The sequence below is a fragment of the Alternaria incomplexa genome (genome assembly GCF_024043165.1).
Source record: "Alternaria incomplexa strain BMP 0042 chromosome Unknown scaffold_4, whole genome shotgun sequence".
Taxonomy (NCBI): Eukaryota; Fungi; Ascomycota; class Dothideomycetes; order Pleosporales; family Pleosporaceae; genus Alternaria; species Alternaria incomplexa.
The window spans coordinates 868530-893926 of NW_026249853.1; the positions used below are offsets into that span (position 1 = coordinate 868530).

A 25397-nucleotide genomic window follows, 5' to 3' on the forward strand; every position below is an offset into this window, starting at 1 on the left:
CGTAACATAAACGCAAAGCTCGACCGCCGTGATGGAGAAGTGACTCCATCCGCTCAAGTCTCTGGGCTCAACGGGAACGGTAAGCATGGATCATGACTGGGAAATCAGCAGATCAAAGGACCAGAGTGATGTTCTTGGTAGAACACCCGGTCTCGACACGAGGCCAAGGCCCTATTTCACCCTAACAACGGGCCGATGCTCGGTCGACGATCATCAAGCGCGAAGAATCTTCCATGCCAATACGCCGGCTCCGAGGCCAGGCCTTGGCCCCACGCGGGTGCTATCAGATGGATTAAAACTGGGCGATTGGTACCACGACTAATCAATCTGATAATCGTCGCTTTATCTGATCCACCAACGTACACAACCGAAGATGGGTGCCTTAGGATGTGAGGAATTTGTGGTTCCAGAATTATATGGCTGGTTGGATGCTAATGCAAGCGCGCAGGGCTCAGGGCCAGCGACTCTGGCGACGCGAAGAAAGTTTTGGAGAGGAAGCTCGTTGTGAAGCTTGGTATGAGCATCTTCATCCCCATGGCGCTGCCATGCTAACTTCCATGTGACTAGACATCTTCATCATGGTCAGTACTGTCGCAAAACTCGACTACTCATGATGTCTGACTGTCTTGACTAGGTGTTTTGCTGTGCAGCCTACTTTTTCAACTACCTGGATCGCCAGGCTTTCGCTAATGCCTACGTCGCTGGTCTCCGCGAAGACATCGGCCTCAAAGGCAATGAGTATAGCATCTTGCTGTCGATATTCACTGCTGGGTCCGTTCAGTGTGACGATGTGGCATAGCACTCTAGCTGACAGCTTCGCAGTCTCGTTGTCGGCCAGATACCCCATGGTCTCATCATCCAGAAAGTTCGCCCTAGCATATGGCTTCCGTTCACTCTTATTCTCTGGTCCCTTTTGACCATGTGTTCAGCTGGGTGCAAGACGTATTCACAGCTTTGTGCAGTCCGCTTCTTCCAGGGTTTGATCGAGGCCAGTTTGTACAGTGGTAGCGTGTATGTGATGGGTTCATGGTAGTAAGTCGATCGAATTCCTATCCATGGGAATATTCTCACGTTGCCCGCAGCAAACCTTCCGAGATAGCCAAACGGGCTGCCATCTTTACTGCGGTCGGGCAGGTCGGGAGTATGTGCGCTGGTCTCATGATGACGGCAATGCACCAGACGATGGAAGGCAAAGGCGGCTTGAAAGGCTGGCAATGGGTGTTCATCATTGGTACGTGAGCGATTTCGAGGGCCGTCGCGCGCGCGTTGCTGATACATGTGGTTCAGACGGTCTCATGGGAATCCCAATTGGTCTCTTCGGATTCGTAAGTTGTTTCGGTGCTTGTACCCGAGCCTGAGGACTGATAGTAACCCTAGTTCACATTCCCGGATCTTCCGGAGTCAACAAGAGTCTCCTACATCACTCAGGCGGAAAGACAGCTCGCAATGACTCGTCTACCACCTAAGACAGCAGACACCCACAACATCGAGTTCAAGAGCCTTGCGAAGCGTGTTCTCCTAACGCCTACTATGTGAGTAAACACCTGGCGTGTTAGTCAAAACCAGGAAGTCATACTGACTCCTCCGCAGATACATCCTCACAACTTTCTCAGTCGTCTGCGCCATGCTCGAAGCCTTCGCCTTCCAGGGCATGTTCCTCCTCTGGCTCAAGCACAACAAGTCTCGCTTCTCCCAAACCGCTATCAACACGTACCCTCTTGGGATTCAAGCTGTTGCGATCGTCTCCCAGATTTTGGGCGGAGCCTTTATCGACCATACAGGTCATCGTCTGCCTATGATCATCTTTAGTGGAGCGATGCAGCTCGTCACCGCATCGCTTCTGCTCGTGCGCAACCTTCCAGATGCGGGAGTCTTCACAGCACATTACCTCAGTGGCACAAGTTTCATCGTGAATCCAATCATGTACGGGTGGGCCACAACCATCTGCCAGCGAACGGGCGACGATGCGGTGAGGGGTGTGACCGTGTATACAATGGCTATGGGTGGTCTTATCCTGTACACGTGGTGGGGTATTGTTATGTACCCAGCCACGGATGTACCGTACTGGAAGAAAGGAAGTATCACCATGATCGTGGTGGTCTTTGCCTTTGTTGGATGGGCGTTCGTGGTCAGATGGGTAAGTATCATTGGCGGATAAGAGATTTGGCGTGTGCTAACGATTCGTGTAGCTTGATAGGAAGACGGCGATGGCTGCGAACCGTGAGTCAGCTGAGTCTGGAGAGCTCGAGGCTCCGGAAATGGTTGATGAGAAGACGAAGTCTGGGTAATGGGCTTTTTCGCGGCCCCTCAGAAAGCACTGCCCCTTCGATTCGCGCACGTCAATGGTGTCGACAAACCCCTTGACGAAAAGATATGAGGGCAGTAATGGCTGCAGGCCGCAGTCGCTGATGCGCGACAACTTGCAGAAGGGTCGGTTGGTGCTGTGGGCGAAACGCATCGCGAAGGGATTCAAGGTCTCGCATGTCATCATTACGTCATCGTCATCTCCGCGTTGGTGGCGTTCCGTCGCAGAAAGACTGCACTCAATGCTCCTTTTTCCACAATACTGATCATCCTCATCGCGTCTTTGCTCTGGTCTTTAGCGATTTTGTTCGACGCGTCTACGTATGGATGTCTTTCAACCGGCGCCAGTACGACCAGTGAATATGTACTCACATCCCTTCACCAACTTTCCGTGCCCAGTCGAGATGCAGCTGTTGTAAGGCAGTATTTGTCGTGTCTTGACGCAGCTCTTGAGTTCGAAGTACATATCTGTCAATTCTCCGACGTCGCTGACCCGTAGCCATTGGAACATCCTCAGAGCGCAGTGTTCTACTTGCCTCATCCATAGCAATGGTAATAGGCTGGCCCGGTTCTTCTCCAGGTTCTTCCTGGTCCTCATCGCGCGGTTCTATACACACATCTCCAAGCCATTCGTCGATCCAGCGCCTCTTCCGAGACGACATCCTCTCTCCAAAATGTTGTGTCGCGATTGCTTTTGTGTGAGCCGGTGCGCCTAGCTCTGGCTTCGACTTTCTCCTTCGAACCTCGCGATCATGCCGATGTGCATCCGAAAGATCGCACTCAGCCTGCGCATAACCTCTGTCAGCTTCCTGCATCTTCGAGGAAATGTTGCGGCATTTTTCCAGCCATATCGGACCAAATTCTTCTTCTAGCTGATACGACCTTACACTTGCATTGACACGTTTCCCTCTCTGGTGAAACATGTAAGTCTTCAACTCCTGATCGTACTGCTCGCGAACATTGTTAAACTCCTTCTCAACGCGTGTCGCCTCGTCCGCTGTTTGGCGGAGCGCGTCCCGTAATGCCAGCAGGTTTTCGTTGCGAGGGTAGTCGTTCCATGCGTTATTCCACGTACTTTCTGGTTCTTCTTGTTGCAGAGGTCTGAATGCCCCGCTATATATCTCCACAATCGGCGGGGGTATCCAGTCCCCAGGTATCTCATCGTTCCAATTGTTCTCGGGCCAATCCAGGTTGAGATCGTCTACATGCTCTCTTGTGTCCACGATTTGGACCCGCGGATCCTTGTCGTCGCCATCGATGTTGGGCAGAACGCCTATCCGTACTAGAAGATCATCGAGCAAATCCCAAAGCGTTTTCTCTACGGCCATAGTGTCCACATTTACTTCATGGTGTCGAGCGTAGATATTATCCTGCTCTACCTGGAGCTCTTCTCCCTCTGCTTCAAGGGCTCGAATACGATATATGACTTCCGATTTACGCTTCATCGCCCATTCGAAGGTCTCACGATCATACCCACCGTAGTTGCTCGAAGTCAACCTAATGAGCTCCTGCTGTTCCTCTTCGCATTTTGCCTTTTCTTCTACCATCTTATCATACTTTCGCTGAACTTCGTCCAGCTCGTGATTGCGCAACGCATACGACGAATCGGCGTCACGACGGGCCAAGCCCGCCTTTATTATGGCACAGAAGAGCTCATACGTCGGCACGATGCCTGCACGAAACTTCTCTCGACTGCCAACTAATAGCAAACCACTCTCGTTGTGGAAGTCATCCTTGTGTATAATATCTGGCCACCACCAGACCGGGTCAAATGGTATGAGGCCTGCAGGAAGGTGTTGTTGCAGGGTGGAAGAAGCTGACGGTATACCGTGTGACAGATGGCTATTTCGCGCCTGTGACTGATTGTGGGAGGAACCCGATGCTAAAGTCCTCATTGGTTTGTTCTTTCCCTCAGTGGGGGCTACGTACTGAGGATGAACCTGCGGTGCCAGCCTGAGGAACTTTACATCTTCCTGAGCTCGGTAGTCGTGATCGGCTTTTCTTTTACTGAACATTGGATGGATTTCAGGAGATAACCAAAGCCAGCTCGATGTATTCTTCCCCTTCTCTGACCGGTACGTTGGCTGGATGTCGAGTGCAGCGTCCTCAGTAAGGCGAAGAAACTTGGAAGGACGCCTCTCAGGATAGGAGACGTTTTTCTCGCAGGAATCACTGACGTAGTCTTCGAAGCCTCTTTTTCCAAAAGTTTTCGTCATTTTTGATGAAGACCCGGGGCCTATGCAAGTCGTTATTGGTCGCGTCAGAATGTCTAACAGGCGTCTGTTGACATATAGGAGTAGGAATCTCGCGACACGGCAGTTATGTCAAATCCCCACAGGAGAGAAGCTTACCATTTCGACAACGTTGACATATTGGACGACAAAGACGTGTTGTCATCTGTTTGGATCTACCTTTGTCCCCCTCCCGTCTTTGTTGCTCGACGATCTTACATAAGCGGAGTGGGCACATAGCACAGCACCTCGACAGCTTTGAACACTGTGAATAATAGGTGCGTGTACTCCGAGAGACCTTCTCGAGTTGGGCGCGGACCCGAGTGAAATGGTCTAGCGACCGCAATTCACACTCGTAGGTGGGCACTCTGCCCCCTCTTCCTATATCAATGGCGACTACTCGGGCTACCAAGGCTTTCATCAACACCTCTGGAGTCGCGACCGTCTCAACCCAACTACAGCGATCGACTGGTCATGTCAGAACGAGATCGCCCAAGGGACGACGGCCGTGGATCTGGCGGCAGGCGGCCCAACGACCGCGGTCGACAAGCAGATAGATGGAGACCACCAAGTCCGTCCCGCCATGATATTGATAGGGTGAGGCCTCGCGATCGATCCCCACCAGTCCGAACCCAGGGACACCAGAGACTTTGTGAAGACCAGCGACCTCCTCGGCTTTCAGGTTCGCAGCAAATCCGTTCGATTGCCACTCTGCATGCTGGACGCGACGTGACGAATGTGTTCAACAATCAGAATCCAAACCACATGCCGCTTGGGGTTCGAAGCGACAGCCGCGCCACATCAACTGCTCTGATCTCTGGAGAACCAACAGTACCTAGCACCGCGCCAGGCTTTGGAGAGGTCCCAAACTATCAGGCCAGGCCTACAGTTAGCATGACGGGATACGAAAACTCTGATACGGGCGGAAGTTGTCGAGAGCCCCCTCAGAGGGCCAAGACAGCTTCAACTCGAAATAGCAACTCCGGTCGCTATCCAGCCCCAGATGGACACGGACGTGTGGATCAACACGTTCGAACAAGTCGGCACGCTGTGTTACCAAACTTCACACCATTATCCTTCGGAGACATCGTCGACTTCTGGATGATCAAGCACTGTCAGATCGACGCCGATCAGCGAATGACACAGGACAAACACGGAGAATGGTGGTTCACAGATAAAGGCGTACTCCGCTTCCACCCAAACGAATATATCCGGAATACGTATGGCCAGGATTGGCCGCATGGCTTTTACTTGGAAGCTCGAGATGGCCTCGTAACTGCTACGTTACATGAAGACAACGGCAGGGCAACAGTCCAAATCCTACCTATCTGGACTTATGGTAGTACGGGAGCTTGGAGAGACGACGCGGAGACCATACTTAAATCTGCAGAATTTTGCGCTTCGCATCTCTCTATCATGAACCGGGATCGAGTCGATGATCGAGAACGATATGAAGCAGATATCAGAGAAGAGCTGGCGCGGAATCCGAACTCCACCCAGACGATCTCACGCGGTATCGAGCATCCAACTCCCAACGGCCATCCCTACGCGCCTATGGACTGCGTCGCTGTGGTTAATCGACTCCATCCGTACGATCCGAAGCGCAATTCTGTGATTAGGTTCTCCATGAGTATCACTGTGGACTTGGGTGAGCGGGTGCGTCGGCATTCTACACTGGAGCCTGAGAGCAGGATCCGTACCCGAGATATCTACTGGAAATGGCTCATTATCAGCATGATGGATCCTCAAGAGCGCCGTACAGCTGACTATGGCCCGTATGCCTGGCTTAGAGGAATGGATCCAAGCTATACGGGGTCGCTACACACACCTGAAATCGGCACCACCAACGCTGCACCTCCACAGGTGCCGACAGTACCTCAGCAGAACGGGGCATTGCCGCCTTCTACCGGTCCAGCTGCGGTGGCTACACCTCATCAGATGTCAATGGTACCCCATCAGAATGCAGCCCCACCACATCCTACTGGTACTTTGAGTTCTACTCCTCAGCAGATGTCGACAATGACTAATCAGAACGGAACCCTGCCATATCCTAACAATATTATCAACGCTGCACCTCCACAGGCGCCGGTAATACCTCAGCACAATGGAATTTTGCCACCTCCACCGTCGGCGAAGCGCAAGGCTGACGATACAGAGGTAGCGTCGTCTGTAAAGTCCGAACAGCAGGCTGCAGTGGGAAATGATATGGCAAAGGCAAAAGACGACAACTTCGGTGCACAAGCTGCTGACTCAACCGCACCACTGGAGCCAGCACAAAAGCGACAGAAGACCACGATCAGCGCCGAGGACGAAGCCGATGTTGATGCAGGGCCTAAGTCTGATGACGCAGACCCCAAACAAGAGCTTGAGAACCTAGGAGACGATCTCCCATTGAACTGCAGATATTGCAGTTATGAGGACATGATACGGCTACGCTAGTTGGCAAAGTCTTGTCAGAAGAGCGACGTCGAGCGAGTAAGCATTGCAGCAGATGTCTCGACAGTGTATAATATTTCTCTCTTTTTGTAGTACTACCTCGTACTCGAATTGTTGCTTATTGGCTGTCTTACTAAATCCTTCTCTTTCTTGTCTTGTTCATACTTTTACGTTCCTGGTCTACTTATTCATGTTCATAGTCGTCATCGTTTGTTGGTATCGTTCCGCTGCCGACACAGTCTTCGTTGCTCATTTCGCGCTCAGGACATGTTAATGCGTGGCTGAATATGTTGAATAGGCATTGTGGAAGACAAAGGCGCGATACGTTGGATCGACAGGTCATTAGGTGTGACAGGTGGCGCGAAGGGAGGGAACGGGGAGAGGCCAGGTTCTGGGTGGAGAAGGGGTAGATGTTGGTCTGAAAGTACTCGGGTGGAGTTGTGAGAGAGTGGGGAGTGGAAGGGTAGAGGTGTAAGAGGATGCGCGTGATGCATGATTTGGGATCGATAAAGTGGGCTCGGTGTGAGAGTGGGAAGAACAGGGATACCTGTGAGGAATAACTGTTAACATATTAATTCGTCCTCGAGTCCGTAAATGTGTAATTGATACGTATGCGTTACATAAAAGCAGCGTGAAAAGAATCTTCGTAGTACTCGCGATAGTCATGACCCATTATGTTCGCCCCTGCGCCGAACGAACCCAGAAGACTCCAAAGCAAGCAAGCAAGCGGCCAACGACGGGATCTTGATATGCCCATGTAATGTCGTCTAGATGGTATAAACGTGATGAAGGAAAGCAACGCTAAATGCTGATGTACGATGATGAAGGATGATGAGGACGAAGGAAACGCCAAACGCTATGATAGAGGGGATTTGGTTGGAAGCCGTGGGGATCAGACGGCGACAGTGTGGGCGCGGAACAACATCTTGAGGCCGGAAGGCTCTTTCTCCTTCTTCCTGGTCTTGCTGCTTTCTTTGCTGCTCTCCTTGCCGGATTTGCTCGAGGCGACTTTGCTGGAAGCGACTTTACTTGAGGCGACCTTGCTGGAGGGACGTTTTGAGTCGGAGGTCTTGCTGGTCTTGACGCTGACTTCGGACTTGGGTGCGCGGTGCTTGTGCTCTTTGTGCTCTTTGTGTTTTGATTCGCTGCTGTGCTTCTTGGATCGGGTGCTGCGGCGGGACTTGAGATCGTCTTCATCAAGTACGCCGGCGGCGCAAAGGGTGCGGGAGGCTTCGGGCGTGATGAACTCGCCGTCGACACTGGTGCCGGAGCTGTTGGCCTCGACGTCTGCGATGCCGCGGCGCCACAGCTCTACGCGGCTGAGCTCCTGGGGCTCGAGCTCGTCGAGCTGGTTGTTGGAGTCTTCGATGGGCATGGTAGCGGCACGCATGGGCATCGCCATTTGCGGCTCAGGTAGGGGTGCGTCGACTTCCTTCTGGACTTGCATCTTCTTGATGATTTTGTATCCGCCGAGTGCGACAATGGTAACGCCGACAGCGACACCTCCAGCGATCATGAACTGGGGGCTGAGGAGCAGAGCTGCAACGGCAGGGAAGCTGCCCTTGAGCGTCATGAGGACACCAGGTCCCATTTTGCCGACGATGGCGCTGATCTCGGCGAGCGTGAGTGATACGGCGGCAAGCGCTTCGGGATTCTTCTGCAGGTTCTCGATCATGGCCGTGGCCGTGTGTTGTAAGCAGTTGGCCTCGTCCAGGAGCAACTCGATCTTGGAAGCCTTCTCTTTCAGCTCGACGTCGTTGTACTTCTTGTCGGGCAGGGGCGGGGGCACATCGCCGTAGCAAAGGTCCATGTCGACTGACTTGGATCGCGACTTGCTGCTCTGCGACGAGCGCTGGACGGCCTGATCGGAATTCCTCCTCGCAATCTCCTTGTTGTGTGCGTCGCCGGCGAGGTCGGCTTCGAAGCGGTGTTTGCTGCTTCGCGGGCTGTCGTTGGCATAGAAGCTGTCGCTGTAGCCGCGCTCCATCACGGGCCGGTCATGTGCCTTGGTGCGATGGGTGTGGGCTTTGGACGCCTTGGAGCGATGCGAGACCTGAGATCGGGCGTCGTCGTCATCCATGCGGATGGCCTTGACGCCCTTGGCGAGCTCCTTCTCCTTCACGGCGGCATCGCGCTCCGCCTTGATCTCCGCCTTGCGCTCGCGGTAGGCGGCCTTGGCCTCCTTGAAGACGTTGACTATGTGCTTGCTCTGGGCGGGGGCGTCAGTACGAGTACGGGGCTTATCGGGGGGCTAGCGAGCTTATCGGGCACTCACACTGCTCACGACCTTCCCGCTCTTGTTAATAACAGTAATAGTCTCTCCGAGTCCGACGGCCATGGTGACGTAGTAGGGCGTTGTGTTCCTGCAGCAGCTGCACAGCGCGCGGCAAGAGGGGTTTTGTGTGACCTTGAGGCTGGTTGCGGTGAGAATGGTACTTGTGTCCTGGGCCTAAAAGGCGGCGGTGAGCATGTATCAGTCAGTGCTCGCGGAAACGGCAGCTGGCGCAACTCCACAAGGTCCCACCTGGATCACCAAGTCGTCGCGGCCAGGCTGCGACTATAAGGAATTTCAGAGTCACTCCTGACGGCGCTATTGTCGGAACACTACGCGCGGAATGAGGCGATTTCTACCGACCGCGACACGCAGCCATGATGGTGGTGGAGCGCGGGGTGCGACCAGAGTGGCCGAAGCGACCTGCAGCAAAGCCATTCACGAGACTGCCCGCATACTTCGCATCGCTTGTCTGTGACGTCTCGCCCTGGTTCGTGGGCTGCGCCGTGAAGACTCAACCAGTGCAGTCCGGGCATAGTCGCAGCGCGTGTCGCCATGTAACTGGAGGCGCTTCCCTGGCGCCGGCTATGCGGGCAGCGAGACGCTGCAGCACTGAGGCCCCGGCTTCACCTGCCATTGGTGCGGATGGCTGTCTTGCTTTATTACTGCAGCCATCGTGAACGTGTCGTGACAGCGACTGGACAACTAAATTTCGGCAGCCTCAGTTCTCACGCGTGCTGATGCAACGATGCAGGCCCTGGCAGCCATAACCCGACTGTTGCTGCCCAAACCCCAATCTGGAGCCGGCTGGAATCGAGATTGTCAATCATTGTCCAGTTGGCATGATCGGCTCTGGGTTCAGCCTCCGGTAGCCTTCAGCTGGGAAGGTTGCCCTTACCGCGCCAGCCGTGGCGGTGCTGCTGTGGCGTCTGTGGCGGTGCGCTCTATCGTCGCGGCCGAGACTCCAAAAGGCTGTCAACGTCGAGCTGAGAAGGTTGAAAATCTGCGAAGATTACGCAAGCTGCGTCATATCGAGGCTGTCGGAGGTTTGACAGTCTTGGTCATCGCCAGCAGTGTGGCTGTAGTTTGGTTGGGGTCCCACGCTCCTTTTTCTCAACCCACTTTTCCCACGTTTTCAACGCAGACAGGAAGGCACTCCCCGGTGGTGCTGGTGAGGCATTATCGACGATTCATTACCCGCAGTCGATCAAGGCTACTGGTCCCATTTACACTCTACACAGGCATCTCTGCTCGCCGATTTCCCATCCTATCCAATCTTCGGCCGCGCTTCGCAATCCTCAAACTTGGCGGCAGAGTGTTCCAGAATGCACACCGACGATCTTCACTCTATCTCTTCGACCTGCATGCGGCAGCCTCCAGCCTCCCGCGCCCTGATATGCATGTTCCCGTGAGGCTGTCCTAAGTCTCCTTAGCAGCTGGAGTGACTCGAGGCGGGCCACACCAACCGCGTCATTTACAATTGGTAGCTCAACGTCGGAAGCCGCTCTCTACGCTGCGACCACGTATTCGGGCCTGCGAACGGTGAACTATCTATTATTTAGAGCTCGCAGACTAGGGAGCGACTGCATGATTGACAGCGCGCCGCCAAGTTGTACGACACGTGCATACCTGACTGCACGCTGGTGCACATATGTTGGCACCACTCTGCGCTTGCTGTGAGATACGCTGATATGCTGATATGGCCATCGAGAAAAAGGAAGCAGTGATGCTATTCCATGATCTCAGCTTACTGTGAAGCACACTCCCACCTTGAGATATGGCGTCATTGCAGCGAGATCGCTCGCCATGTAGGAGCGGTGAGCTCGTTACTCAGTGCGAGCAGCAAAGCTCGAGCTCCCCTGAGAGGTCACCTAGCGACGACGAGACGTCCTCAGATATTACGCTGAACGAGGTAGATGAAGCCGATCAACGGCTGCCTCTTTCGAGCACGGTAAGGGAGGCACCGCTATCGCACAGCGCGGGACTTTCTTCTTCTGCCATCTTTCCGTTCCATCTCCTCGCAGGCTGTAGCTCAGCAGAAAGACGGACCATGTGCATCTTGTCAGCGTCGCTTACATCGCAGGAAGTGAAGACAGCTCTAGGTGTAGGACTAAGAGGTACGTCTAGTCGAGTTGCTGCGTCCATCGGTGATGCATCAGGGCCCCGCAGCCGGCGCTTTTGGCCCTGGACCCTGAATGTGCCGTCATCGCTCCCACCAAGTCGCGAAACCTTTACACGCGACCATGCACTCACTCCAGAGATACAACACCAAGCCGGGCTGACCATGCCAGCAGCAGCGCCTCCGCATAATGACGGCATCCTAGAGACGCAGGGCGCAGAGAAGTCTGGCCCAGATGGCAATCGAACGCCAGCCCTGGCGCATCGGATGAAGCACGACAAATCGATCCTCGCGTTAGCAGTGTCATCACAGTACATCTTCGCTGGAACACAGGGCGGGGAGATCCTAGTACGTGTTTAAGCGAGCTCCAGAGGCGCGAGGCTTATGACGTGCAGGTGTTCAGCCTCGATACCTACGAGCGACGCAGCGTCATACACGCGCACAAGGGCAGCGTACTCGGCTTGTGTCTGTCGCATGACCGCAAGTGGCTGTTCTCGAGCGCAGCAGATCCGATCGTCAATGTGAGAGAGTCTGGAACGTCCATCGTAGGTGTATGCTGAGTTGTTAGGTCTGGTGCACGTCGACCTTCAGACACCTCTACGCGCTCTGGTCGCCATACGATATCGGAGACATCTTCTGCGTCGCATACTCCTCCCAACATCGTACCGTCTACCTCGGAGCCCAGAACACAAGCATACAAGTAGGAAATAAGGCTGAACAGGAATGCATAGGCTGACAGTCGCAGTGGTACGATTTGAAAGAGAAAGACACTAGACCGGCCCCGAGTCTGTCATCGCATCCTGCAGAGCGAAAGAACAAATTCTTCGACTCCCTAGGACCGGGCGGCGCGCAAACCCCGAAGCCCAGCGGGGCAGATACGAGACCACGCGACGCAGTAGGCGGGCAAGAACTGCAAATCGACAGCCATGACATCTGCCAATTCGCCCACTACGGATACGTACATTGCATGCTCCTGGGCAGCGGGATCATACCGGAGGCGCCATCCGAGGAGATTCTGGTCTCGGGAGGAGGAGATGGGCGTATCTTGCTGTGGCGCATAGACCCCGCACAGCGTGGTGCCATCACAAGCCTCTACACATTGGAAGATGGAAGAGAGGAAGGTGAATCCATACTTTCACTCGCCAGGGAGGGCTCTTTCCTGTACAGTGGGCGCTTCGACGGTGAGGTCAACGTGTGGGATCTTGAAACCCGACAACTAGTGCGAAGTCTGAAAGCGACTACCGGTGATGTTCATACCCTAACATTGGGTGCCGGCGTTCTGTACGCCGGTGGGAAAACTGGTGTAATGCAGGTGAGTCTCCTTTACTGCTTTGTAAGAACCATGACTAACATAGATAGAAATTCAACGAGCATTACGAAACCATCACGACTTTCAAGGCACACGACGGCCTAATTCTCGCTTCCGCGTTTACCAGATACAACGATAAGCCAACCCTCGTTACCGGCGGCAATGACAATACTGTGGTTATCTGGGAAGTCAGAGATTGTGCGGAGCCCAACGCCGTCTCACGCAGAAGCAACAACGGTCTGTACACATCCGAAACTTTGATTTGCTCAACTAATGCGTTGTGCAGATCTCATGGTGGAGTCATTGAGACAGTTCGTGTCTTTTCGGACCGTATCGTCGCTGCCCAAATATCGCGCTGACTGTCGTAGAGGGGCGTCTTACTTGCGTTCCGTCTTCCAGAATTTTGGCGCTGTTACCGAGATGATCAACACAAGCGAGTACAACCCAATTGTGTTTGCAAAATTCCGCGGCAACCCGGCTACAGCGGCCTCACGTAAGAAAATTCTGTTCTACGGGCACTACGATGTTATCCCTGCAGAAAACGAACACCGCAAGTGGAAACACCATCCCTTCGAGCTGACAGGAGAGGGAGGCTATTTATATGGTCGCGGGACGTCTGACAACAAAGGCCCGATTATGGCTGCCATCTACGCAGCTCATGAGCTTGCAAATGAACAGCGCCTGGATTCCGACATCATCTTCCTCATCGAAGGTGAAGAGGAGAGTGGCTCTCGCGGTTTTGAAAGAGCTGTGCAAGCCAGGAAAGATCTCATTGGTGATGTTGACTGGATCCTCCTGGCCAACAGCTATTGGCTCGACGACCATGTGCCCTGCCTGACTTACGGACTCCGAGGAGTCATACATGCTACTGTGCAGATTGAGAGTAAGCATCCTGACTTGCACAGTGGTGTAGATGGAAGTGCTTTGCTAGACGAACCGCTCAAAGATCTTGTCATGCTGCTATCCCGATTGACCGCACGACACGGCAAGGTTCAGATCCCAGGTTTCTACGACCCTATCCTACCTTTGACAGAGGATGAAGAGGGACTCTATACCGAGATTACTGAAACACTTTTACGTGGTAACCCAGATCTTGGCGATGCAGGAGAGCTAGCACAGTCATTGATGCGCAGATGGCGAGAGGCTTCACTCACCATCCATCGCTTCCAGACCTCCGGTCCTGATAACTCAACTATCATCCCACGTCTTGCTAAGGCTGCCTTATCGATACGGCTGGTGCCGAATCAAGAAGCTGGCGACGTAGCAGAAAGTCTCAAGTCCTTCATGCAATCTGAGTTCGAAGATCTTGACTCAAAGAACCAGCTCAAGGTAACAATCGACCACCAAGCCGAGCCGTGGCTTGGTGATTTCAACAACGAGATCTTCCAGACGCTTGAGCGCGCCATCATGTCAGTATGGGGTCCAACGCTTGGACAGCGAAGGGAAAGCATGTCTATAGTCCAGCCGCCCGACTACTTCTCGCCATTATCACGAGCAGCGGCCGAGCCTTCAACGCCTACTACCAAAGACAAGCCTGCACCAGCAACATCAAATACCCTGGCCAACTCATCCGACCCGGCTCTCGCAGGACCTGTCCCATCATCTGGCAACTCGACCTCGGACCACACTCGAAGCGAAGCAGCGTCTCGTAAGCCTCTGTACATCCGGGAAGGTGGCTCTATCCCCAGTATAAGATTCTTGGAGAAGGAGTTCAATGCACCTGCTGCGCATCTGCCGTGCGGCCAAGCAAGTGACAGTGCGCATTTGGACAACGAGCGCCTGAGGTTGGTCAATCTGTATAATAGCAAGAAGATCTTCAAGGAGGTGTTCCGGGAGCTGCCGAAGAAATGATGGCTCTGATCGAAATGTTTGTTTAGAGAGCAAGGAACAGGTTCGAGTTTGGAAGGGTGGCGTCAGGTGCCTCATGTAAGCATATATACTCTGGAGTATGGTATACCATGGCCGCATATTTGTAGCGCCATACTGCGTAGGCACCCTATAAATCATTTTTTTGCACTTCCAAGTACTCTCTGCAATACAAACCTTATCAGACTGTACATCCCACAGAACCAATCACAACACGTCAGAGCTCCAAGACCCTCGGCTTACCCCAATCGCATACCCCGCTGCAGCTACCCACTAGCCGAACCCTTCGGATACTTGCATCTTCATACATCACCATTCTGTGAGTACATGCATGCGGAGTAGAAACTGTGATCATCGAGTCACAGCGAACACGAGGAGGCTTGTCTGCGTAAAGAACAGCTTTGACGTGGGATCAGCACCGATACCGGCCGCGGATTGATCACCGGTGGTTACTGTTGAACTGGCGAAATTGTGAATCATAGGGAAGTGAGATTTAAGTCCTGGTCTCACGGCTTTGCTAGAGGATCGTTCGTGGAAGCTCCTGCTTGTTTAATCTGAGGGTTGCTGGTTCCTCGGTTGTTGGACACTTCATTCCACCATCGACGGCAACGACACCTATCCGCTATTCTAATACGCCCCCAATCCCAAATTCGAATAACTCTCCATCCCACCAACCTCCAACCCTCCAAACCGACACACCCATCCCGTCTCGCCACCAAGATGGGCGTCTTCTACGAAACCATACCGAACAGCCTCATCCCATGGATCAAAGAACAGCAAATGCTCTGGGTAGGCACCGCGCCCCTCTCAGGCGACGGCCACATCAACATCTCACCGAAAGGAGGTCAGAACTTTGGCGTCCTGAATGAACGAACGTTTTGGTACATGGATCTTACCGGTAGCGGAGTAGAAACACATGCGCATCTTCACGAGCCAGGCAATGGTCGTATTTGCGTCATGTTCATGGCCTTTACCGGTCCCCCAAAAATCGTGCGTATCTGGGGCGAAGGCCGCGCCATCGAGAACGGAACCCCAGAATACGAAAGCTTCATACGAGAACATAAGGTCGAAACCATACCCGGTTCCCGCAGCATCATCATGGTAGATGTGCACCAATGCGGCACATCCTGCGGCTTCAGCGTCCCCTACTACGACTTTGTTAGCCACCGCGACATTCTGAACGAACACTTCAGAAAGAAAGACGCCAAATACCAAGCTGGCGACGAGAAAGAATCGATGGACTACTACTGGGCGTGGAAGAGTCAATTGAGCATTGATGGGTTACCTGGGATGAGGAGGGGGTATGATTTTGCGCAGAGGAATGGGGTGCAGCCGTTGAAGAAGATGGTGGGGCCGTATGCGCCTGGGGGGAGGGGCAGGAGGGATGGGGATGGGAGGGTGGAGGTGTTGTGGTTGTTTGTGGTTTTGTTGTTGGGGATTGTTATTGGTGGGGCGATTAGTTTGAGTGTTGTTACGCCCGAGAGGGTGAGGGCGCTGCAGGAGAATGGGAGGGTGTTTTGAGGGTGTGGAATCTAAAGATGTGGAAAGGTGCTAGTGGGAGCAACCGCATACGCAAAGGTACTCGTCATCAAATGAGAGAGATCGCAATCCTCAACCTCTGTGCTAGTGGAAGATAAGAAGCGGAGTGTACTGCGTGTTAGAGATTCAAAAGGATCCAATCGGTAAACTCCATGCAACATGTGCAGTATACGTTCTTCGACACTGCGCAGTGCAGGTACTCGTGTGACTCGTATGTCAGCAAATTGTACCAAAGGAAGTCAGTTATATTGGTGCTAAGGATCTCACGCATACTTGCACCACCCGGTACAGTCTGCGCGTGATAGTCGTACCTGTACTGGTTCCTGGCGTGATGACAGTCGAAGCGATTGGTGTATGCATTCAAGTGAGCCAATGATCTCTGCCGTGAGACATTGCAGGTAGCTCAGGCCGCTCTTGCTGCCAGTAGAGGATGGAGTCAAGGAATCCCGATGACTGATCATCTACTTGGCGTTACGTGGGAATTAAGAATTGTCATTAGGCGTGCCATGTGCTGCAACACACGTATACGAATATCCGGCGCTGGTGGTGGAGATTGTCGAGTTTGAGAACGGATGGGGAAGCGACAGGCGGCGGGGTCAGACGGGGCGGGATCCAGCCGTAGCTACTACCTCAGCGTTGGGAAGGTGCGAACCTTTCTGTTACCTCACCGTGGCCTTGGCTAGACTCAGCGCTCTGACATGCGCGTGGTACCGAGCACATGGAGAGTACCAGCGTAGTCGATAAACGGACCATGCACTATTCCTCGTGTCCTCCTAGTAGGCTTTAGCCGTTTTGTACCAAGGCAGCCCTGAAGTCAGTATACGGTGCTGACTATGTCTCGGCTAAGCCTGCTTTTTGATAGATGTAGAGAGCCCTGGCGATAGCATGCGAGTGCTGCATGCTCATGATGGAATGGTCTGCAAAATCAACAAGCTCAGCGTCGCGTCATAGAAGCGACGGCAAAAAGCTTGGAACCAACTGCCAACACCGCAGACGCTTGTCCGTGGTTCTGGCGTGGCGAGGCGTTCCAATAAAGCCGGAACCGTAACGGTAGAGTACCTGCTCACGTGCGGCATCGCGCTTGCCGGCCGAGGTCTTCATCAAGCTTAATTTAGGCGACGTGTCGATCCTGAGTTCCCCCAATCCCCGTCTTTTACCCTATCTACCTCATCACCATCGATACGCTCTATTTGCGAAAAAGGACCGCGCATCTGACCAGGTCCGTCGAGGATAGGCGCGACACCACTCCATCGCGCCGTATGATTACCGCACACCACTGAGCCCGTATCTCAAAGGGTGGCGTGAATAAGCCCTTGCATACCGCGTCTGGGCAGGAAGCCTCAACCGCTGCCACGGCGTCTTCATATCCGCTGGCCGAGGCTTGTCTCGTCGCTCGAAATTCTTGATGCCGGTACCCGGTGTCGTGGTGTCGCATGTCGCATGTCGCATGTCCGTCCCCTGAGCGTGCAATTACCGTGGCCGCAAATACGATCGGGGTCCGTTGCCCAGGTCTTGGGCAACGCAGAGAACATTCGGGAGACCCGCCTCGACGATAGCCCTGGCAGGATGGCCCTCGGAGGAGCGAATGGTAGCGTTCGGAGGAAGTCTTGGCTGTATGGCGCGATTGGCTAAGCCGTTGTCCGTATCCCAAGCTTCGAGCCATTATCTTGTCTATCTGCAGGCGGCCCCACAGCGTGGTTGTTGGTGGGAACGTCTGGCCTGCATCCCGCCAGCCTCCTCGATGTCTTGTCCGAATCAATCGCTGCGGTCGTCTTCCAGAACGTTTGTATCGACGCTACACCAACGCTATCACCCGCAGATAACCGTGTTTGCGGTCAAAAAGAGCAAGGTCGCTGATACCGCGATGGAAGAATGCATGGGCCATGGGCTGGGCCTCCAAGACCAGAGTCGTTGGAGGCGCGAGCTAGTGGCTCTGGGCATTTCTTGGGGACGACTATCGCTACCCCGCGACCACCTGCTTTAGGCAGGAGGTTAGTCGATGGCATGCGACTGGGGCGCCACAGGTAATTGTTATCTTGGAACCAGCAAGCTCTTCTTGTCTCGCTGCTTGCCAGTGGTGGTTAGCAACTTGGCGAGGCTTGAGTAGCCCAGGACGCCTCGGCGATGCGGTGCGAAAAGAGCATCGTGCAGCACCTATCGCGCACGCGCCGAATGCCTTTCCGGGCACAACAGCCGCGGTGGCAATGCGTTTGCTGATGGACAGACGGTGGTGAAGGAGTCGATACGGTGCCTATCCCTGTGTCGGTGTGCGCGCCTTCCTTATCGGGCCTGAAGCTGTAGAGCACGACGTCGGACCCGTGATTCGCGTGCTCAAATTAAATGCACCACCACCCCATTCTCTTTGCTCGTCAGGGTCTCTCTTCTCCTCGCCGCACCCCATAAACAATCACCTGGCTGCTTTCTCAGTCACTCAACCACGGTCCACCTTCATTGTCAAACGACCTAGGTGCACGCCCATCATGCCTGTTGGTGACGCCGGTGAAGTCGTGAGTATACTCTTTTCAAGCTCCATTGCATGCTTGCTAACAACCCTTGCAGCAAGCTGTTGGCTTGGACCCCGCTCTTATTGACGCTTCTGGCGACCCCACGCGCAAGCACCCCGAGATGCACACAACCTCTGCGCCCGCCTACCTCCACTCCGAGGGCAAGGCCACGCTCCAGGACAGCTACCTCAACGAGGCTGATGACTTTCCCACTGACGAGGAGCTCGCCACGCTTCGTCGTGTGCCCGCTAGAATTCCGTGGAAGATCTTCACCGTATGTGATCGCACTCACAGAGCACGTGAGACAAATACTGACTTATCTCCAGATCGCTTTCGTTGAGCTTGTCGAGCGTATGAGTTACTACGGAACCGTTGCTGTATACTCCAACTACATCGCTAAGCCGCTCACTACTCCCACTGGAGCCGCCACCGACCCGGATGATGCTGAGGCTCAACCCGGTGCCCTCAACATGGGCAAGCAGGTCGCTTTCAGTTTGACTACATTCAACGCCTTCTGGGTCTACGTCTGCCCGCTCCTCGGAGCCTGGATCGCCGACACCTACCTTGGTCGTTTCAAGACTATTCTGTACTCCGTCTTGGTCGCTGAAATCGGTCACTTGATCCTCGTCGCCTCAGCTGCGCCATCTGTCTTGGAGAACTCCAACACTGCTCTCGGCGTTTTTATCCTCGGTCTCATCATCATGGGTCTTGGAACTGGAACTTTCAAGCCCAACATTGCCCCTCTTATTGCCGAACAAGTTCCTCAGGAGAAGATGCGCGTTGAGACACGCGGTACTGAGCGCGTCATTGTCGACCCCGCTGTCACGGTCACCCGTATCTACAACTGGTTCTACTTCTTCATCAACATCGGTGCTCTGGTCGGTCAAATCAGCATGGTTTACGCTGAGCGATACGTCGGTTTCTGGCTCGCGTACCTGATCCCCACCGTCATGTTCATCATCGCTCTCCCCGTCTTGATCTTCTGCAAGAAGTTCTACATCCTCCGTCCCCCGAGCGGCAACGTTATGGGCCCTGCTTTCAAGCTTCTCTTCAAGGCTCTTGGACGCGGAATGAGCGTCAACCCCGTCAAGACCTGGAAAAACTGGAATGACGGCAACATGTGGACCGCTGTCAAGCCTTCCGTCCTTGGCTCCGCCGCACCCAAGTGGTACAACTTTGATGACGCCTGGGTTGATGAGGTTGCTCGTGGTTTCGCTGCCTGCTCCGTCTTCTTCTGGGTGCCTATCTTCTGGCTTGCATACCGCCAGATGGACTCCAACCTGACCCAGATGTGCGCCACCATGAAGCTCGGCGGCGTCCCCAACGACATTCTCTCCAACTTGGACCCCATCGCTATCATCATCATCGTAAGTACTGTCCAATGGTCCAACGTCCAGATTGAATGCTAATCGTGCTATAGGTGCCTATCATGGACTCTCTCATCTATCCCTTCCTCCGCAAGCGAGGTATCCGCTTCACTCCGATCAAGAAGATCACCGCTGGTTTCATCCTTGGAGCCTTCGCCATGGTCTGGGCTGCGGTTCTCCAACACTACATCTACAAGACCTCCGGCTACTACGAGAACAAAAACGCAGACTACAAGACCGACATCACTGTCTGGGCTGTTACCGGTGTCTACGTCCTCATTGCCATCTCCGAGATCTTCGCCTCTGTCACCACTCTCGAGTACGCCTTCACCAAGGCTCCCAAGAACATGAGGTCGCTCGTTCAGTCCGTCCAACTCTTCACCACCGCATTCTCTGCCGCCCTCGCCCAGGCTTTCACTCCTCTTACCGCCGATCCCCATATCGTCTGGAACTACGGAAGTGTAGCCATCATCTCCTTCGTCACCGGTATCGCCTTCCACTTCGCCTACCGTAACATGGACAAGAACGAAGACCAGCTCAACCTGCTGCCCACCGGTCACCTCGGCACGGAGGCTCAGGCTGCTGACATCGAGAGGCGCCAGAGCGTCAACGAGGAGAGGCGCGCTAGCCTTGTCGCTCAGGAGAAGATGTAAGCGGTTTACATCGCGATGTGTTGATGCATGATGTTGTGATTCGCTTATCGAATCACCGTTGAACGATATACCCCTCAAACCTATTGGTTGCCGCGCTTAGGACGCTAGTTATGTGTTATGTGCCGCTCGCTGGATGCGTCGGCTACTGGTCATGGCTAGTTTACTTACTTTAATGCCAAACATTCACTTCAAATCAAGTCTCATGCAGTTACGGTGGTACAAAGAAAAGATCGCAGTCCACATGGATTGAGTGTTCTCTCTGCGGTAGTGATCAAGCTGTGCTTATGACTATCGGTCCGAGTGCCCAGGGAACCCGCGCTAGCGTCTCACGCTAAAGCCAGGGTCTCGCGATCGAGCATGACTGTGGTTGTGTTCACGGAACAATAGAACCTTCTCGCATGCTTGAGCGTCACAATACCAAGTCTTGTCAACTCATTATATACGCACCATATCCAACGACTTTACCCTAGAGGCTAATTGTGTAATTCAAGATGGCGACAGGTCTATCGCATGCCACACGTGACGAAGCTGCCATGCTTTCAGAGACGTAAGACCTCTCAGCCTTAATTGCTGTACCATCTGCGCTGACGCTGCAAGCTTTCCTCTATGCGATCTTCCGCAAGAACTTCGTGATAAGATATACGAGTACTCCTTCGAGCCCAAAGCAATCTTCCGCCATGACTCATTCGGGCCTAAAGTTAACGGCTACGAGCGACCTGAACTGTATCTGCCACCCAGTATGTTTACTGTCAATGTAACCGTACCAGTATTGACCTTTCCACAGATGAGACAGACGAAGAGATTGATGACGATGCTAGGAGCGATCCCAACGTAAAGATCGAAGGAGTAACTCATCGCCAAATCGGAATGCTATCCTTCAAAATCTTGATCGCGACGCCTTGGCTCGCTGTATCCAAACTCACGAACTTGGAAGTGAAAAGGGTCATTGAAATCGTGAAGAAAACCTGGGCCCGGACCATCCGAGAGTCTATCCATCATCTACACCACATCAAATCTCCTAGCCCCGCCTTCCTTGATCTCTGGTCCCGCAGTGAACTAGTCCTCGGTCATCAACCCGGCTCATCTCTCCTCTTCTTGAGACTTCTTCCAGATTCGCTCAAGAAATCGCTTCGTCGGCTCTACCTCACCTTATCTATTACACTTACCCATCCCCGCTCGGATTCTCGCGCAGTATGGGAGCCGAATAATCCTGAAGAGGATGCCTTGTTTACCAATAGTATACGGGATTACTTCCCGAACGTACGTGAGATGGCGATCGAGATCATACCGACATACTACGACTCGTGGCTTGTCGGCAGGACTCCTCCTTCGGAATATGTTCTCGATATGGTTTGGGAGGGCCGCTTGGATACTGTGTGGTTCTATTACAGAGGTGACCGTATATCAGTACAGACAGATAGACTCTTCTTGTGGAACGTGGCGATGGAGGGGAACAACCCTGATGACTACAGTGAGGTGGACTTCTATCTAAAGGGGGTGGAAGAGACCATCTCTCGTACGTCGGCTCGATCCGCGGTATGGCGAGAACTACATGCCTTTCGCATTGTGAAGATCACAAAAGAGCGGAAGCCAGCTTAGTACTGCGGCTGCGACGTGTCTTGTCAAAACTCCCTGTCGTCTTGCTGGTCGTCGGCACACAGCCCTGGCATTGGTCTAAATCCTAGCGTACTCAGTCATGAAGTGAAATTTCGCAGTAGCAGTAAAAGATTGGAAAAAATGCAGAAAAGTAAATTTCACAAGTTTGCGCAATTCTTGGGGCTGCGTGTTTGTCGATGGTACTTGTGAAGAGCCTCGCCAGGCTCGAGCGAGGAAACTAGAAGAGGTCCGAGCGTTTGCGAGACGCGTCCCAGCGCGTCGCGCTAGTGTTATCCCCTCCTTCCGAAAGAATAGAGTGCGCCTTTGACTCAGACTGACCCCCTCCTTCCGCGAGCGCTCTTCGATCATCGTGTTCGCGAGTGCAATACCGAAGCCCGATGTCACATAGACCAACAGACTACTTCGCTGCCTTCTCCTGATGCAAAATGAATCAACGACGACTGAGTCGCCCACATCGCAGTTTCCACGACACCATGGCATTGATGTTCAGTCGAATCAAATCCTTTGCATCTACCTGCCATACTATTCGAGTAAGAATATCACCATACAAGGGAGGGATTCGTTCTCTCCAAAACGCTAACGGTGTCAGTAATCGTTGCGACACACGGAGGAGTTGTCGCATCATTCTGAAACGCGTCCTAGCGCGTCGACCTAAAATGTCCCTCAACACCTGAGTAGAGCCCTCGGATCTCTCTTACATATTTACACAGCAATCACCACTATCTTCCGATTCACACCCAGGTATGGAACAGCCTTAACCACGACCGCAAAGCCTCAAATGTCCACTACTGAACTGCCAACTTCTCGCGGCGAAGCTGCCGATCATCTGGAAGTGTACGCACTTTTAATGTCTGACTTCTGCGTTACTGAAACTGACAGCACTTAGCTTCCGATTACAAGACCTTCCACTAGAGCTTCGCAATTATATCTACGAATATGCGCTAGAGCCGAGGGTCATTCTTTGGCACAGTTGCTTGTGCAACCAATACCCTACGTACCACTTGCCCAATCTCGAGCTGCATCCAGGTATGAAACATGCTAGATCGGCGTTCCTGGTGTTGACGCAATTACAGAAGATATGCAAGATGTTGACGATCGATCCGACAGCTTCGAAGAAGATTTAGAAGGAGACAAGTACTTGCAGGATCCCAACTTGTCAATCGCGGGTAGCCCGCGTGATGATGGAAACACCGCCGTCTTGGCCTTCAAGATCTTGATAGCGACGCCTTTACTCGCTGTGTCTAAAGCCACCAATGAGGAAGTTACGAAGGTACTAACCACCACCAAGAAATACTATGAGAGACTTCTGTTGGCGTCCATATATTTACACCGCATCGCATCACCAAGCGCAGCTCTCATTGATCTATGGGCCAGCTGCGAGTTCGTCTTCCTGCACGAGTACGGCAAGTCCATATTCTTCCTGAGAGATCTTCCAGACTCGCTGAAATCTTGCGTACGCCGGCTGGTGCTCCCTTATGATTTCCTAAGTCTTATTGCATACTCGCGGTGGACCAAAGAGCAATCAAGAGGCGGGGCCTTATTTACAAACTGGATCTCGGATAATTTTCCCAACTTACGGACGGTGGCGATTGAGGTACCAGATATAGACGAAGTCATGGAAATGAATTGGAACGGGGCTTCGGACTATCTGTGCGAGATGCTCAAGAACGGGCGTTTGGACACCGTGAGATTCTGGTACAAAGACTACGAGAACTACGGATGTGCACGTAGGGAGACAGATTCCATCTTTTTTAGACACATAACATTAGAGGGATGCAATTATAGAGGGACAGAAGAGGAGGATCGGTCATTACTGACTGGGGTTGAGGAACCTATATCCCCTACCTCACTGGCGTCTCAACTATGGCGCGACTTAGGGGCATGCCGCGTTGTCAAGATCACGAGGTCGCAGCCACTGCTGCCGTGATGTGTCCTGTCAAGGCTTCCGGTCGTCTTGTTGGTCGTCAGGATACAGGCAGGACGTTAATCTGAACCACGGCGTAAACCGTCAGGATGTGTTTGAAATGAAGTGCCCGCTGCCCCGAAACCTTGCCCAGACAACAGCCTTGCGTTTGGTAGAACGACCTTCTTGAAGTAAGTTTACGCAGTGGTAAAAGAATTTGGTATAAAAAGATGCAGTATCTTTAAGCTTATGCATCCGCGCGACTGTCAGCACTGCGTGACGGAGTCAACGTTACTTGTGAAAAGACTTACGACGAGGCTCTTGGAGAAGGCAGGTCCGAGCTTTGACGAGCCTTGGAGACCTCCAGCGACTCCAGGGGTTATCTTAGCGCGTCGCGCTAGTGCCAATCCCTCACCTGGGCAGTCCGCGAGCGCTTCGCCACCCCATCTTCGCGAACGTTTTCACACGCACCGACAGCAATGACCAGAGAGATGGCGGGAGAATTGCGGTCGGATTGTGATGATGCCGCCGCGCATTTGCATGTGTCAGTGCCCATTTCAATCATCATTTTATCAGACTGACAACGTGTAGCTTCCGCCTGCACAACCTTCCGCAAGAAATTCGCGATATGATCTACGATTATTCGCTTGAGCCAAGGGCGGTCTTTCGACACACCAATTCAGATGAGGTGGAAATCCAAGATTCGGGGTACAATGAGCCGGACACAGGTAATAGCACGCGTATGGAGCCTCGTCCATCGCCACTAGAGTAGAACTGACATGGACTAGAAGCATGGTTACATACCTTCGATCTGCTGCATCCTCCAGAAGTGGACAAAGAGGAAACCCCAGACGAACTCTACCACGTTTCTTGCAACGATCCCAATGGAGCCGTCATTGACCAGTATCCCTACCCCGAGATTATGATGACGTATAAAATCTTCTCCATATCGACACCCTTGCTTCTGGTTTCCAAAAGATTGCGTATAGAGGCGAAGAGAATACTCGAAGCCAACGAACAGGAGTGGATCGATTACTACACCGAAATTGCGCATTCCAGTATATACTATCATCGGATTGTCAACCCGGGCAAGGCTTTCCAGTACCTTTGGTCTCGCAGCGAGCTCATTCTCGAAAACTGTACATGAAATACCATTTTCTTCCTGCAAACCTTACCGGAGGTTTTGAAGAATAGTCTTAGTCGTCTTAGCATCACTAGCCAGCTGATGAGAGAGAGGAATCCCCTCTCAATATCACGTTGGCCTGGCGACGACGACG

The 25397-nt window shown here is 53.2% G+C and overlaps 8 protein-coding genes across 8 annotated transcripts; 6 read left to right on the forward strand and 2 right to left on the reverse strand.

The window, feature by feature from the left end:
* Nucleotides 1–578: 578 nt before the first annotated feature.
* J4E90_003487 (uncharacterized protein) lies at nt 579–2288 on the forward strand (the record flags this gene model as incomplete). Its single annotated transcript, XM_051433056.1, has 8 exons — nt 579–581; nt 635–771; nt 823–1032; nt 1083–1231; nt 1288–1325; nt 1378–1532; nt 1591–2137; nt 2190–2288. 8 exons carry the CDS (start codon nt 579–581, stop codon nt 2286–2288), a joined length of 1338 nt encoding a protein of 445 aa, XP_051292954.1.
* A 384-nt stretch (nt 2289–2672) lies between these two features.
* J4E90_003488 (uncharacterized protein) lies at nt 2673–4319 on the reverse strand (the record flags this gene model as incomplete). The annotated part of the gene is made up of 1 exon (XM_051433057.1): nt 2673–4319. One exon carries the CDS (start codon nt 4317–4319, stop codon nt 2673–2675), a length of 1647 nt encoding a protein of 548 aa, XP_051292955.1.
* Nucleotides 4320–5799: 1480 nt separating this feature from the next.
* Nucleotides 5800–6974, forward strand: J4E90_003489 (uncharacterized protein; the record flags this gene model as incomplete). The annotated part of the gene is made up of 2 exons (XM_051433058.1): nt 5800–5807; nt 5840–6974. 2 exons carry the CDS (start codon nt 5800–5802, stop codon nt 6972–6974), a joined length of 1143 nt encoding a protein of 380 aa, XP_051292956.1.
* Nucleotides 6975–7863: 889 nt separating this feature from the next.
* J4E90_003490 (uncharacterized protein) lies at nt 7864–9309 on the reverse strand (the record flags this gene model as incomplete). Its single annotated transcript, XM_051433059.1, has 2 exons — nt 7864–9180; nt 9247–9309. 2 exons carry the CDS (start codon nt 9307–9309, stop codon nt 7864–7866), a joined length of 1380 nt encoding a protein of 459 aa, XP_051292957.1.
* Nucleotides 9310–11527: 2218 nt separating this feature from the next.
* On the forward strand, nt 11528–14522 carry J4E90_003491 (uncharacterized protein; the record flags this gene model as incomplete). Its single annotated transcript, XM_051433060.1, has 6 exons — nt 11528–11710; nt 11758–11883; nt 11931–12062; nt 12108–12674; nt 12722–12908; nt 12958–14522. 6 exons carry the CDS (start codon nt 11528–11530, stop codon nt 14520–14522), a joined length of 2760 nt encoding a protein of 919 aa, XP_051292958.1.
* A 735-nt stretch (nt 14523–15257) lies between these two features.
* J4E90_003492 (uncharacterized protein) lies at nt 15258–16058 on the forward strand (the record flags this gene model as incomplete). The annotated part of the gene is made up of 1 exon (XM_051433061.1): nt 15258–16058. The coding sequence occupies one exon, from the start codon at nt 15258–15260 to the stop codon at nt 16056–16058; it is 801 nt and encodes a 266-aa protein (XP_051292959.1).
* A 2498-nt stretch (nt 16059–18556) lies between these two features.
* J4E90_003493 (uncharacterized protein) lies at nt 18557–20600 on the forward strand (the record flags this gene model as incomplete). The annotated part of the gene is made up of 4 exons (XM_051433062.1): nt 18557–18562; nt 18636–18854; nt 18907–19947; nt 20001–20600. The coding sequence occupies 4 exons, from the start codon at nt 18557–18559 to the stop codon at nt 20598–20600; spliced, it is 1866 nt and encodes a 621-aa protein (XP_051292960.1).
* A 2695-nt stretch (nt 20601–23295) lies between these two features.
* J4E90_003494 (uncharacterized protein) lies at nt 23296–25267 on the forward strand (the record flags this gene model as incomplete). Its single annotated transcript, XM_051433063.1, has 2 exons — nt 23296–23938; nt 24951–25267. The coding sequence occupies 2 exons, from the start codon at nt 23296–23298 to the stop codon at nt 25265–25267; spliced, it is 960 nt and encodes a 319-aa protein (XP_051292961.1).
* Between the last annotated feature and the right edge of the window lie 130 nt (nt 25268–25397).